The sequence below is a fragment of the Bombina bombina genome, chromosome 1 (genome assembly GCF_027579735.1).
Source record: "Bombina bombina isolate aBomBom1 chromosome 1, aBomBom1.pri, whole genome shotgun sequence".
Classification (NCBI taxonomy): Eukaryota; Metazoa; Chordata; class Amphibia; order Anura; family Bombinatoridae; genus Bombina; species Bombina bombina.
In genome coordinates this window covers 1,368,432,263-1,368,448,648 of record NC_069499.1, presented here as the reverse complement: position 1 = coordinate 1,368,448,648, position 16,386 = coordinate 1,368,432,263, and the positions used below count along the sequence as shown (strand labels likewise).

Sequence of the window (16,386 nt, the reverse complement as noted above, 5' to 3'; positions counted from 1 at the left end):
GCAGACTAAAAATTAACTTCCGGAAAAATAACCTACCTGCTACCAGAGAATTTAATGGGTACAAGGATAACAAAACTGCTGGTCCTGTTACAGAAAATTTACTAGGATCATGACAGCATTCTCCAGAGCATATAAATAGGACTGTTAATTGGCTTAACAGCCTTACCAGCAGAGGGACATACCCCCTTTGCTGCGCATGGCATGAGAACGAGACTCCCACTGGAGCCTATGGAAGCACGCTCTCGTGATTTGCCTGCGCTGGTATTACGAGTGGCACAACAAACCAAGAATCCAGCACCTGAAAGTAACAAGGTGTGCACGCTTCAGGAATACTGCATTGTACTCCACACAATATAAAGTCACAAAGAAGAAGCAGCACCAACCAGTAGTTTCCAACAGATTTATTCGTGCAGTATGCACAATGAACAGCCAGACCAACAAACGGCGATGTTTCGGACTTAGTCCTTAATCATGCGAAGTCCGAAACGTCGCAGTTTGTTGGTCTGGCTGTTCATTGTGCATGCTGCACGAATAAATCTGTTGGAAACTACTGGTTGGTGCTGCTTCTTCTTTGTGACTTGGTATTACGAGTGGAGCGCAAATATCACGCTTGCCTAATCTGGCCTTTACTCAGGGAAAAAATGGCCCCTTTAAGCTTAGGAACGATTTCCCACAATGTATAATTAGCAGCAGGTAAATTATATAACTTTTTAAACCTCGCAGAAGGATTAATTACCTGGCTAACACCATTCCCTATAAACCACGTTAAAGAGAACATCAAGGATAGAAAAAACTTCAGGGAGTTCAACTGTCATAAACTGAATTTAAAGAAATACAAGGCTTACCTTCAGAAAAAAAACTTAGAAACTTAAACCCCTAAAGTAAGTACAGTAAAAACCTATTTTAAAAAAATACGAATATGTTCAATTTAAAACAACAAAGAGGAAGTATCAGGTTCAAAATCGGAGAAAAACTAGGAAATTTCACCTTCTGAAGACATAACAGAATCCCTGACTTCAGGAGACATAGTACTAGCAGAAGATAACTTCTAAACTGACCTTTTAAACTTGCTTGAAAGCGGGAGAGCAGCCAGCGCCTCAGAAACAGCAGCTGTGATCTAATTTTTCACACTGGGTGATGTGTCAATAGCATTCTCCTGTAATGAATAGACAGAAGGAGCAATAATAAACATAGAAGCAGCATTAGGTTAAAGCATTAACATTTTAAAACATGAGTCACATAAATGAGCTGGAGGAGAGAACTCAGCATTTTTACAATAAACACACTTAATAATGGTAGGAAGGTAATCAGGAGACTCAGCTTCTAAGGAATAATTTAGGGACAGAATCTGACAGCTCCATTATAGCATTGACAAAGCAATAAACACTAAAACCCCATAAAAAGCTCTAGAGGAATGAAAATAACTTACCTCTCCTAAAGAAGCTTTAAAAGAACTTACAGGTATAGACGAACTGCAAAACAAAGCAGGAGACGTGTAAACTCACATCTGAAGCCCAGATAAAGCACAGCAGAATCAAATAACGTGCACGAAAAAAACTGACAGCTATAATGGAATTTAGCTTGCCAAAACCCAAAGTGCACATAGTCGAGGACAGACCCAACGTGAGTGATCCTGCCAATGCACAAAATTAACTATTACAGACAAAAGGGACGAGAGCTAACCCAAAGTGCGCAACCCCAATGCACTTAAACAATAAGTGCCCATAACATCTATTGAGTGTCTAAAATGTAAAAAAAAAATATACTTACCAATACACACCCGTCCACCAGCAAATAAGCAGCAGACAGCCAAACCAACACTGAAACATATCAGCAGAAGTTTATGAAATAGGAGTATATTGTATATTCATAGAAGGAGGCAAAAGACAAGTCCCTGCGACCAGTTATGGAGGGTTTAAGATAAATTTCCCATGAGGTGAAAAAACAATCCACAAACCATACCCCATATATATCCCTCTGACAAGCACTGTACTCTGAGGGGAAACTGGGCCTCAATATAGACTGAAAACCCCTCTCTCTGAAGAATCAAATGCACATCTTCATTCTTCGACCACCTCCAGCGGAGGCAAAGTAAAGACTAAGGTATATGTGAGGTGGGAGGTGTTTCATAGAGTTCTTGGGGTTTGGGAATCTTTGCCTCCTCCTAGTGGAAGGGAAGAGTAATTCTCTAAAGTAAAGGATCAGGGACTCTCACCACCTGTATGAAAGAAAGGGGAAATATCAAATAACAAAAAAATCTATAAACTGTCCCAAGGCTATGTACATATATAAGAATATAAGTAGTGAGAACCTAAACGGCTTATAGAGTACCAAATAAAAAAAAAAAGAAAAAGGCTCTCTGCTACTGGAGGAAACCAGTAAGAAGCCAAGACCAGTGCTGAAAACCTAGCAGCAGAGGAACTGGAATAGGAGAATATTGACAAACCAAAATGCAGCTGCAAACCCCATGGCAAGGCTTGTGACTAAATCCCCACTGGTGAAATATATGTCACTTCCAATACTACAGATACATCTCTCTGACAAGCAGCTTTACCCTTAGAGGAAATGGGCCTCAAGTAAATCTTCATTCTTCGGCCACTTCCAGTGGAGTCAAAGTAAAGACTATGGTACTGGTAAGTTGGGAGGGGTTTTAGAATCTTTGCCTCCTCCTAGTGGTAGGGAAGAGTGATTCCCCGGAGTAATGGATCGTGGACTCTCACCACCTGTATGAAAAAAAGTGTTGTGGCAAGATTGACAAATGGTCTCTATTGAAAAAAAAAAGACAATAAATGGCACTACTTATAAATGGGGTCAGGAACTACCTTGTAACTAGGTAATGTGTCTGCATAGCCAATTATGTTATCTGCAGACAATAGTGAATGAGGTAGGGTGTTGTGTACCTGTTACAGAATAACAAACAAGTTTTCAGTACAAGACTGAAGTGTGAACACCTTTAAAGCACTCACGTTCCGTAGCGGCTTAAAGGGAGTGTAGTGATACTCTGGCAGAGAAAGTTAGTAGATTAAAATATAACTTTTATTTCACCATATAAAATCACATCAGTAACGACTACACTTTAGACCATGGATTAATACCTACATCCTAGGCCTATTTTAGTAGCCTTACAGTCAGCCCATTGATATTAATATCCAGCATTTTCTCTCCCAACCTGCAAGTTACGACTTGTGTTTTTAATAAGTGTGTCTTATTTTATTTTATATGGTGAAATAAAAGTTATATTTTAATCTACTAACTTTCTCTGCCAGAGTATCACTACACTCCCTTTAAGCCGCTAAGGAACTTGAGTGCTTTAAAGGTGTACACACCCTTCAGTCTAGTACTGAAAACTTGTTTGTGGTCTCTATTGAGTCTGCTCCAGAGCTTTAGGGGAGTGACACAGGCACCAAAGGCCTGTGATACAGTCTAGCTGTAGGGAGCATTGTGGGCTACAGAAACTGTTTAATTTAAAGATGAAATTTATGGGAAGACAGGGTAAGCACAAACTTAGTATTATACCTTTGCCACACAGTTATCAAAGAACTCAAGCGATGCATGACGGTCACTGACAAAAGAGCATTCTTCAATAAACTGAGTAAACATCTGTGTCTTCATCAACTGGATATAAAACTTCCAGTGAGCTTTGTCACGGGATTTCTGGAAACCTGTAGTAAGATAAAAACAAAAGTTATACTTACGAGTAAGTACATATCACACTAAAAGTAGAACCACATCAGAACATGTGTATATATAGCCTTTAACCATTTGAATGGTAGAAACACCTTCCTGAAATCTGAAGAGATGACTTCCTTCCCTCCATGCTTCAGCAAACAGAGCGCAGTAGCACTACATGACCCGAACACAGCTGGTGGTTTGTGGCTATGCTCAGCTTTGGATCAGTAATGCATTGCTTCTGCAGAGCTGATTTTATTTTGCAGAGGTTAAACACATTGTTCTATGCATGCATTAGTACAATCATGAAATTCTTAGCAGGAAGTCCCTAGTCTGGATTGTCTAGCAGAGAATAAAGCCATTAGCAAAATAGTAATACAATTTAAAATTGCTCAGTTCAAAGGATGATGCTGAAGAACCTGCTGAGCCAAATTTAGATACTAGGGAGAAAACTTAAATTATGCTTACCTGATAATTTTATTTTTTTCAGATGGAAAGAGTCCACAGCTGCATTCATTACTTTTGGGAAATAAGAACCTGGCCACCAGGAGGAGGCAAAGACACCCCAGCCAAAGACTTAAATACTCCTCCCATTCCCCTCATCCCCCAGTCATTCTGCCGAAGGAACAAGGAACAGTAGAAGAAAGATCAGGGTGAAAAGGTGCCAGAAGAATAAAAAACATAATTTATGCTTACCTGATAAATTCCTTTCTCCTGTAGTGTAGTCAGTCCACGGGTCATCCATTACTTATGGGATATTAACTCCTCCCCAACAGGAAGTGCAAGAGGATCACCCAAGCAGAGCTGCTATATAGCTCCTCCCCTCTACGTCACACCCAGTCATTCGACCGAAAACCAAACGAGAAAGGAGAAACTATAGGGTGCAGTGGTGACTGGAGTATAATTTAAAATTTAGACCTGCCATAAAAAACAGGGCAGGCCGTGGACTGACTACACTACAGGAGAAAGGAATTTATCAGGTAAGCATAAATTATGTTTTCTCCTGTTAAGTGTAGTCAGTCCACGGGTCATCCATTACTTATGGGATACCAATACCAAAGCTAAAGTACACGGATGACGGGAGGGACAGGCAGGATCTTTATACGGAAGGAACCACTGCCTGAAGAACCTTTCTCCCAAAAACAGCCTCCGAAGAAGCAAAAGTGTCAAATTTGTAAAATTTGGCAAAAGTATGAAGAGAAGACCAAGTTGCAGCCTTGCAAATCTGTTCAACAGAGGCCTCATTCTTAAAGGCCCAAGTGGAAGCCACAGCTCTAGTAGAATGAGCTGTAATCCTTTCAGGAGGTTGCTGTCCAGCAGTCTCATAGGCTAAACGTATTATGCTACGAAGCCAAAAAGAGAGAGAGGTAGCAGATGCCTTTTGACCTCTCCTCTGTCCAGAATAAACGACAAACAGGGAAGAAGTTTGGCGAAAATCTTTAGTTGCCTGTAAATAAAATTTCAGGGCACGGACTACGTCTAGATTGTGCAGAAGTCGTTCCTTCTTTGAAGAAGGGTTAGGGCACAATGATGGAACAACAATCTCTTGATTGATATTCTTGTTAGTGACTACCTTAGGTAAGAACCCAGGTTTAGTACGCAGAACTACCTTATCTGAATGAAAAATCAGATAAGGAGAATCACAATGTAAGGCTGATAACTCAGAGACTCTATGAGCCGAGGAAATAGCCATTAAAAACAGAACTTTCCAAGATAACAGCTTGATATCAACGGAATGAAGGGGTTCAAACGGAACACCCTGTAAAACGTTAAGAACTAAGTTTAAGCTCCACGGTGGAGCTACAGTCTTAAACACAGGCTTAATCCTAGCCAAAGCCTGACAAAAAGCCTGAACGTCTGGAACTTCTGACAGACGTTTGTGTAAAAGGATGGACAGAGCTGAGATCTGTCCCTTTAAAGAACTTGCAGATAAACCCTTTTCTAAACCTTCTTGTAGAAAGGCCAATATCCTAGGAATCCTAACCTTACTCCATGAGTAACTCTTGGATTCGCACCAGTGTAAGTATTTACGCCATATCTTATGGTAAATTTTCCTGGTAACAGGTTTCCTAGCCTGTATAAAGGTATCAATTACTGACTCCGAAAATCCACGCTTTGATAAAATCAAGCGTTCAATTTCCATGCAGTCAGCTTCAGAGAAATTAGATTTTGATGTTTGAAAGGACCCTGAATTAGAAGGTCCTGTCTCAGAGGCAGAGACCAAGGTGGACAGGATGACATGTCCACTAGATCTGCATACCAGGTCCTGCGTGGCCACGCAGGCGCTATTAGAATCACCGATGCTTTCTCCTGTTTGATCCTGGCAATCAAACGAGGAAGCATCGGGAAGGGTGGAAACACATAAGCCATCCTGAAGGTCCAAGGTGCTGTCAAAGCATCTATCAGGACCGCCCCCGGGTCCCTGGACCTGGACCCGTAACAAGGAAGCTTGGCGTTCTGGTGAGACGCCATGAGATCCATATCTGGTTTGCCCCAACGTCGAAGTATTTGGGCAAAGACCTCCGGATGAAGTTCCCACTCCCCCGGATGAAAAGTCTGGCGACTTAGGAAATCCGCCTCCCAGTTCTCCACGCCTGGGATGTGGATCGCTGACAGGTGGCAAGAGTGAGACTCTGCCCAGCGAATTATCTTTGATACTTCCATCATCGCTAGGGAACTCCTTGTCCCTCCCTGATGGTTGATGTAAGCCACAGTCGTGATGTTGTCCGACTGAAACCTGATGAACCTCAGAGTTGCTAACTGAGGCCAAGCCAGAAGGGCATTGAGAACTGCTCTCAATTCCAGAATGTTTATTGGAAGGAGACTCTCCTCTTGAGTCCATGATCCCTGAGCCTTCAGGGAATTCCAGACAGCGCCCCAACCTAGTAGGCTGGCGTCTGTTGTTACAATTGTCCAGTCTGGCCTGCTGAAGGGCATCCCCCTGGACAGATGTGGCCGAGAAAGCCACCATAGAAGAGAATCTCTGGTCTCTTGATCCAGATTCAGCATAGGGGACAAATCTGAGTAATCCCCATTCCACTGACTTAGCATGCACAATTGCAGCGGTCTGAGATGCAGGCGTGCAAAAGGAACTATGTCCATTGCCGCTACCATTAAGCCGATTACCTCCATGCATTGAGCCACTGACGGGTGTTGAATGGAATGAAGGACACGGCAAGCATTTAGAAGCTTTGTTAACCTGTCCTCTGTCAGGTAAATTTTCATTTCTACAGAATCTATAAGAGTCCCCAAGAAGGGAACTCTTGTGAGTGGTAAGAGAGAACTCTTCTCCTCGTTCACTTTCCACCCATGCGACCTTAGAAATGCCAGTACTAACTCTGTATGAGACTTGGCAGTTTGGAAGCTTGACGCTTGTATCAGAATGTCGTCTAGGTACGGAGCTACCGAAATTCCTCGCGGTCTTAGTACCGCCAGAAGAGAGCCCAGAACCTTTGTAAAGATTCTTGGAGCCGTAGCCAACCCGAAGGGAAGAGCTACAAACTGGTAATGCCTGTCTAGGAAGGCAAACCTTAGATACCGGTAATGTTCTTTGTGAATCGGTATGTGAAGGTAAGCATCCTTTAAATCCACTGTGGTCATGTACTGACCTCTTTGGATCATGGGTAAGATTGTCCGAATAGTTTCCATTTTGAACGATGGAACTCTTAGGAATTTGTTTAGGATCTTTAAATCCAATATTGGTCTGAAGGTTCCCTCTTTTTTGGGAACCACAAACAGATTTGAGTAAAACCCTTGTCCGTGTTCCGACCGCGGAACTGGGTGGATCACTCCCATTAGTAAATGGTCTTGTACACAGCGTAGAAACGCCTCTTTCTTTGTCTGATTTGTTGACAACCTTGAAAGGTGAAATCTCCCTTGTGGAGGAGAAGCTTTGAAGTCCAGAAGATATCCCTGAGATATGATCTCCAACGCCCAGGGATCCTGGACATCTCTTGCCCAAGCCTGGGCGCAGAGAGAGAGTCTGCCCCCCACTAGATCCGTTTCCGGATCGGGGGCCCTCACTTCATGCTGTCTTAGGGGCAGCAGCAGGTTTTCTGGCCTGCTTGCCCTTGTTCCAGGTCTGGTTAGGTTTCCAGCCTTGTCTGTAGCGAGCAACAGCTCCTTCCTGTTTTGGAACAGAGGAAGTTGATGCTGCTCCTGCCTTGAAGTTACGAAAGGCACGAAAATTAGACTGTCTAGCCCTTGGTTTGGCTCTGTCTTGAGGCAGGGCATGGCCTTTACCTCCCATAATATCAGCGATAATTTCTTTCAAACCGGGCCCGAATAAAGTCTGCCCCTTGAAAGGTATGTTAAGTAATTTAGATTTAGAAGTTACATCAGCTGACCAGGATTTTAGCCACAGCACTCTGCGCGCCTGAATGGCGAATCCGGAATTCTTAGCCGTAAGTTTAGTTAAATGTACTACGGCATCAGAAATAAATGAATTAGCTATCTTAAGGGTTTTAAGCTTGTGTGTAATCTCATCTAATGGAGCTGAGTCAAGGGTCTCTTCCAGAGACTCAAACCAAAATGCTGCCGCAGCCGTGACAGGCGCAATGCATGCAAGGGGTTGCAATATAAAACCTTGTTGAACAAACATTTTCTTAAGGTAACCCTCTAACTTTTTATCCATTGGATCTGAAAAGGCACAGCTATCGTCCACCGGGATAGTGGTACGCTTAGCTAAAGTAGAAACTGCTCCCTCCACCTTAGGGACCGTTTGCCATAAGTCCCGTGTGGTGGCGTCTATTGGAAACATTTTTCTGAATATAGGAGGGGGTGAGAAGGGCACACCGGGTCTATCCCACTCCTTAGTAACAATTTCAGTAAGTCTCTTAGGTATAGGAAAAACGTCAGTACTCGTCGGTACCGCAAAATATTTATCCAACCTACACATTTTCTCTGGGATTGCAACTGTGTTACAATCATTCAGAGCCGCTAACACCTCCCCTAGTAATACACGGAGGTTTTCCAGCTTAAACTTAAAATTTGAAATGTCTGAATCCAGTTTATTTGGATCAGATCCGTCACCCGCAGAATGAAGCTCTCCGTCCTCATGTTCTGCAAATTGTGACGCAGTATCAGACATGGCCCTAGCATTATCAGCGCACTCTGTTCTCACCCCAGAGTGATCTTGTTTACCCCTAAGTTCTGGCAATTTAGACAAAACTTCAGTCATAACATTAGCCATGTCTTGTAAAGTGATTTGTAATGGCCGCCCTGATGTACTTGGCGTTACAATATCACGCACCTCCTGAGCAGGAGATGCAGGTACTGACACGTGAGGCAAGTTAGTCGGCATAACTTCCCCCTCGTTGTCTGGTGAATGTTGCTTAAATTTCTATTGGGCTCCACCTTGGCTTTTGAACATATTGCACAAAGAGATTCCTCTGTGTCAGACATGTTTAAACAAACTAGCAATTAGACTAGCAAGCTTGGAAATACTTTTCAACTAAATTTACAAGCAATATGCAAAACGTTACTGTGCCTTTAAGAAGCACACAAAAACTGTCACAGTTGAATAACAATGAACCGGATTAGTTATAGAAACCAAATTTTCACAGTAAATGCATAAATTTAGCAAAGGATTGCACTCATTAGCAATGGATGATTAACCCTTAATATCAGAAAAAACGGATAACAATTGAAAATATAAACGTTTTTATCACAGTCAAAGCACAGTCTCACAGGTCTGCTGTGAGTGATTACCTCCCTCAAAACAAGTTTTGAAGACCCCATGAGCTCTGTAGAGACGTCCTGGATCATGCAGGGAGAAGCAGGCAGACTGTGACTGAATTTCTAATGCGTAGTAAAAGCGCCAAAATAGGCCCCTCCCACTCACAATACAACAGTGAGGGAAGCTCAGTAAACTGTTTTAATCCAAAACAAACGACAGCCATGTGGAAAATAACGCCCAAAAAATTTTTCACCAAGTACCTCAGATAATTAAACGATTTAACATGCCAGCAAAACGTTTAAAATCTAATTTATGAAATGTCATTAAAAGCCTGCTGCTAGTCGCTCACACTGCAAGTTATGCTAAAAGTTATATGCATACAGTATTTTCCCAGTGAAGTGCCATTCCCCAGAAATACTTAAGTGTAAACATACATACATATCAGCCTGATACCAGTTGCTACTACTGCATTTAAGGCTGTACTTACATTATATCGGTATTAGCAGTATTTTCTCAGTCAATTCCATTCCTTAGAAAATAATATACTGCAACATACCTCTTTGCAGGTGAACCTGCCCGCTGTCCCCTGTTCTGAAGTTACCTCACTCCTCAGAATGGCCGAGAACAGCAAATGGATCTTAGTTACGTCCGCTAAGATCATACACAAAACTCAGGTAGATTCTTCTTCAAATACTGCCTGAGAATAAAACAACACACTCCGGTGCCGTTTAAAATAACAAACTTTTGATTGAAGATATAAAAACTAAGTTAAATCACCACAGTCCTCTCACACATCCTATCTATTAGTTGGGTGCAAGAGAATGACTGGGTGTGACGTAGAGGGGAGGAGCTATATAGCAGCTCTGCTTGGGTGATCCTCTTGCACTTCCTGTTGGGGAGGAGTTAATATCCCATAAGTAATGGATGACCCGTGGACTGACTACACTTAACAGGAGAAATACAGACGCCCCACATAAAAAATACGGGTGGGGAGCTGTGGACTCTTCCCATCTGAAGAAAATAAAATTATCAGGTAAGCATAATTTAAGTTTGTCTTTATAAATGGAAAGAGTTACAGCTGCATTCACTACTTTTGGGACAATAATACTCAAGCTATAGAGGACACTGAATGCCAAGACGGGAGGGTACAAGAGGCGGCGCATTCTGAAGGCATCAGGTCTGAAACCACTACCCAACAAAACCCTGCTTTGTCTGAAGCTGAGAAACATTGAAAGGAAAAGGCCCCAAGGACACTGACCTGCAGATAGTCCGGAAGCCTAGCTAGAGACCACAAAATCAGACTCAACTGAGCCAACAGTCCTCAAGGAGACACCGTCGCCCAGCAGTCGGTCCCCAACCACACAACCCTCACTAGCGAAGGGAACACCCGTCCAAAACTTCAAAAGGGATAGGGCAAGGAAGATCCAAAGGGAAACGGAAAGGTCCACACAAATTCCATAAAAGAAGAACACCCAGAATGAGCCCAGCTCACAAAGACCCAAAAGGGTCCTGACAAACAAGGGGAGGCAACGCCCAGACCAAACAAAAACCACAAGGTTTAGGACCAGGTATCAGAATAGAGAAAAGTTTTCTCTCAACATTGTGCGAAAGCACCTAAAAGACAACTGAAGACGGAGTCCTCAAAGCGTCCGAACTTAGAATACTGAAGTATTCAACACATAATACGTGTAGCAGACCCAGACGAGGTGAACACCTGAGTCAAGAACACGCAGCCATCATCAGGATGACACAGAAAGAAAATACTTGCTGAGAAGTAAAAAGCGGCCAAACAAGATATCAGATTACAAAAACTCCACAACAGAGGGCACTCCAGGCAATCCAAGCCGCCAGACCGACACATAGGTCTCAAAAAGGGAAAAGCACAGAACCTCAACGAGGCCCACTGCACCTCCGTAGATGATCAACAAATCTCAGAACCTACTCCCAGCCGGGCCAACCCAAGCATCGGCAGGTCTGAAAACAGAGGAACAATAGAACCCCACACCAGCTCACAAATGAGCGGAATAATGGCTTCAGCCACGCCAACAGATCTCGGGTGCACACCCGAAACTCCTTAGAGACAGTCGACAAGGCCGAAGACCCAGAAAGATCTAGCAAAAAACATAATTTATGCTTACCTGATAAATTTATTTCTCTTGTAGTGTAGTCAGTCCACGGGTCATCCATTACTTATGGAATATATCTCTTCCTAACAGGAAGCTGCAAGAGGATCACCCAAGCAGAGCTGCTATATAGCTCCTCCCCTCACATATCATATTCAGTCATTCGACCAAAGCAGACGAGAAAGGAGAAACCATAGGGTTCAGTGGTGACTGGAGTTTAATTAAAATTTAGATCTGCCTTAAAGACAGGGCGGGCCGTGGACTGACTACACTACAAGAGAAATAAATTTATCAGGTAAGCATAAATTATGTTTTCTCTTGTTAAGTGTAGTCAGTCCACGGGTCATCCATTACTTATGGAATACCAATACCAAAGCTAAAGTACACGGATGAAGGGAGGGACAAGGCAGGAACATTAAACAGAAGGAACCACTGCCTGAAGTACCTTTCTCCCTAAAATAGCCTCCGAAGAAGCAAAAGTGTCAAATTTGTAAAATTTTGAAAAGGTGTGAAGCGAAGACCAAGTCGCGGCCTTGCAAATCTGTTCAACAGAGGCCTCATTTTTAAAGGCCCAGGTGGAAGCCACAGCTCTAGTAGAATGAGCTGTAATCCTTTCAGGAGGCTGCTGTCCAGCAGTCTCATAGGCTAAACGTATTATGCTACGAAGCCAAAAAGAGAGAGAGGTAGCCGAAGCCTTTTGACCTCTTCTCTGTCCAGAGTAAACGACAAACAGGGAAGAAGTTTGACGAAAATCTTTAGTTGCCTGCAAATAGAACTTCAGGGCACGGACTACGTCCAGATTATGCAAAAGTCGTTCCTTCTTTGAAGAAGGGTTAGGACACAGTGATGGAACAACAATCTCTTGATTGATATTCCTGTTAGTAACTACCTTAGGTAAGAACCCAGGTTTAGTACGCAGAACTACCTTGTCTGAATGAAAAATCAGATAAGGAGAATCACAATGTAAGGCAGATAACTCAGAGACTCTTCGAGCCGAGGAAATAGCCATCAAAAACAAAACCTTACAAGATAACAGCTTGATATCAATGGAATGAAGGGGTTCAAATGGAACGCCTTGAAGAACATTAAGAACTAAGTTTAAGCTCCGCGGCGGAGCAACAGTCTTAAACACAGGCTTAATCCTAGTTAAAGCCTGACAAAAAGCCTGAACGTCTGGAACTTCAGCAGAAATTTGGACAGAGCAGAAATCTGTCCCTTTAACGAACTAGCAGATAAGCCCTTTTCTAAACCCTCTTGTAGAAAGGACAATATCCTAGGAATCCTAACCTCCATGAGTAACTCTTGGATTCACACCAATATAAATATTTACGCCATATCTTATGGTAAATTTTTCTGGTAACAGGCTTCCTAGCCTGTATTAAGGTATCAATAACCGACTCCGAGAAGCCACGCTTTGAGAAATTAGATTTGGATGGTTGAAAGGACCCTGAATTAGAAGGTCCTGTCTCAGAGGCAGAGACCACGGTGGACAGGAAGACATGTCCACTAGGTCTGCATACCAGGTCCTGCGTGGCCACGCAGGCGCTATCAGAATCACCGAAGCTCTCTCCTGTTTGATCTTGGCAATGAAACGAGGAAGCATCGGGAACGGTGGAAACACATAAGCCATGTTGAAGACCCAAGGGGCTGTCAGAGCATCTATCAGCACCGCTCCCGGGTCCCTGGACCTGGATCCGTAACAAGGAAGCTTGGCGTTCTGACGAGACGCCATGAGATCCAGATCTGGTTTGCCCCAACGATGAATCAGTTGAGCAAAGACCTCCGGATGAAGTTCCCACTCCCCCGGATGAAAAGTCTGGCGACTTAGAAAATCCGCCTCCCAGTTCTCCACGCCTGGGATGTAAATCGCTGACAGGTGGCAAGAGTGAAACTCTGCCCAGCGAATTATCTTTGAGACTTCCAACATCGCTAGGGAACTTCTGGTTCCCCCTTGATGGTTGATGTAAGCCACAGTCGTGATGTTGTCCGACTGAAATCTGATGAACCTCAGAGTTGCTAACTGAGGCCAAGCTAGGAGAGCATTGAATATTGCTCTTAATTCCAGAATATTTATTGGGAGGAGTTTCTCCTCCTGAGTCCATAATCCCTGAGCTTTCAGGGAGTTCCAGACTGCGCCCCAGCCTAGAAGGCTGGCGTCTGTTGTTACAATCGTCCAATCTGGACTGCGAAAGGTCATCCCCTTGGACAGATGTGGCCGAGAAAGCCACCATAGAAGAGAATCTCTGGTCTCTTGATCCAGATTTAGTAGGGGGGACAAATCTGAGTAATCCCCGTTCCACTGACTTAGCATGCACAATTGCAGCGGTCTGAGATGCAGGCGCGCAAATGGTACTATGTCCATTGCCGCTACCATTAAGCCGATTACTTCCATGCACTGAGCTACTGACGGGTGTGGAATGGAATGAAGGACACGGCAAGCATTTAGAAGTTTTAATAACCTGGCCTCTGTCAGGTAAATTTTCATCTCTACAGAATCTATAAGAGTCCCTAGAAAGGGAACTCTTGTAAGTGGTAATAGAGAACTCTTTTCCACGTTCACCTTCCACCCATGCGACCTCAGAAATGCCAGAACTATCTCTGTATGAGACTTGGCAGTTTGAAAACTTGACGCTTGTATCAGAATGTCGTCTAGGTACGGAGTCACCGCTATGCCTTGCGGTCTTAGTACCGCCAGAAGTGAGCCCAGAACTTTTGTAAAGATTCTTGGAGCCGTAGCTAATCCGAAGGGAAGAGCTACAAACTGGTAATGCCTGTCTAAGAAAGCAAATCTTAGGTACCGATAATGATCCTTGTGATGTGAAGGTAGGCATCCTTTAAGTCCACTGTGGTCATGTACTGACCCTCTTGGATCATGGGAAGGATGGTTCGAATAGTTTCCATTTTGAACTCTTAGAAATTTGTTTAGGATTTTTAAGTCCAAGATTGGTCTGAAGGTTCCCTCTTTCTTGGGAACCACAAATAGATTTGAATAGAATCCCTGCCCGTGTTCCGTCCGCGGAACTGGATGGATCACTCCCATTACTAGGAGGTCTTGCACACAGCTTAGGAATGCCTCTTTCTTTATTTGGTTTGCTGATAACCTTGAAAGATGAAATCTCCCTTGTGGAGGAGAAGTTTTGAAGTCCAGGAGATATCCCAGAGATATGATCTCCAACGCCCAGGGATCCTGGACATCTCTTGCCCAAGCCTGGGCGAAGAGAGAAAGTCTGCCCCCCACTAGATCCGTTTCCGGATAGGGGGCCCTCTCTTCATGCTGTCTTGGGGGCAGCAGCAGTTTCTTGGCCTGCTTGCCCTTGTTCCAGGACTGGTTAACTTTCCAGCCCTGCCTGTAACGAGCAACAGCTCCTTCCTGTTTTGGAGCGGAGGAAGTTGATGCTGCTCATGTCTTGAAGTTACGAAAGGCACGAAAATTAGACTGTTTGGCCTTTGATTTGGCCTTGTCCTGAGGTAGAGCATGGCCCTTACCTCCCGTAATGTCAGCTATAATTTCTTTCAAGCCGGACCCGAATAAGGTCTGCCCTTTGAAAGGAATATTAAGCAATTTAGATTTAGAAGTCACGTCAGCTGACCAGGATTTAAGCCATAGCGCTCTGCGCGCTTGGATGGCGAATCCGGAGTTCTTGGCTGTAAGTTTGGTTAAATGTACGACGGCATCAGAAGTGCTTTAAGCTTGTTCATAATTTCATCCAATAGAGCTGTGCGAATGGCCTCTTCCAGAGACTCAAACCAGAATGCCGCCGCAGCAGTGACAGGCGCAATGCATGCAAGGGGCTGTAAGATAAAACCTTGTTGAACTAACATTTTCTGAAGGTAACCCTCTAATTTCTTATCCATTGGATCTGAAAAGGCACAACTATCCTCCACCGGGATAGTGGTACGCTTAGCTAAAGTAGAAACTGCTCCCTCCACCTTAGGGACCGTCTGCCATAAGTCTCGTGTGGTGGTGTCTATAGGAAACATTTTCCTAAATATGGGAGGAGGGGAAAAAGGCACACCAGGTCTATCCCACTCCTTGCTAATAATCTCTGTACCGCATAGTATCTATCCAACCTACATAATTTTTCTGGAATTGCAACCGTGTTACAATCATTCAGAGCCGCTAATACCTCCCCTAGCAATATGCGGAGGTTCTCAAGCTTAAATTTAAAATTAGAAATCTCTGAATCCAGTCTCCCTGGATCAGATCCGTCACCCACAGAATGAAGCTCTCCGTCTTCACGTTCTGCAAACTGTGACGCAGTATCTGACATGGCTCTCACCTCATCCGCGCGCTCTATCCTTAACCCAGAGCTATCGCGCTTGCCTCTTAATTCTGGCAATTTAGATAATACTTCTGTCATAACAGTAGCCATGTCTTGCAAAGTGATTTGTAAGGGCCTCCCTGATGTACTTGGCGCCACAAAATCACGCACCTCCTGAGCGGGAGGCGAAGGTACTGACACGTGAGGAGAGTTAGTCGGCATAACTTCCCCCTCGTTGTCTGGTGATAATTTCTTTACATGTAAAGATTGACTTTTATTTAAAGTAGCATCAATGCAATTAGTACACAAATTTCTATTGGGTTCCACATTGGCCTTTAAACATAGTGAACAAAGAGATTCATCTGTGTCAGACATGTTTAAACAGACTAGCAATAAGACTAGCAAGCTTGGAAATACTTTTCTAATAAATTTACAAGCAATATAAAAAACGCTACTGTGCCTTTAAGAAGCACAAAAAGCTGTCACAGTTGAAATAACAATGAACCAAAATAGTTATAGCAACCAATTTTTTACAGTAAATGTATTAAGTTAGCAAAGGATTGCACCCACCAGCAAATGGATGATTAACCCCTTAATACCCAAAAACGGATAACAATTTAATAATTAACGTTTTTCTCACAGTCAAAACACACTG

The 16,386-nt window shown here is 43.4% G+C and overlaps 1 protein-coding gene across 2 annotated transcripts in view; it reads right to left on the bottom strand.

The window, feature by feature from the left end:
- DENND4B (DENN domain containing 4B) overlaps nt 1-16,386 on the bottom strand; it is a 497,540-nt gene that overhangs the window by 368,450 nt on the left and 112,704 nt on the right. For both annotated transcript variants that reach the window (XM_053704155.1, XM_053704162.1), the window contains exon 14: nt 3,517-3,662. In XM_053704155.1, the coding sequence (XP_053560130.1) occupies nt 3,517-3,662 (146 nt within the window). The remainder of the gene's footprint in view (nt 1-3,516; nt 3,663-16,386) is intronic.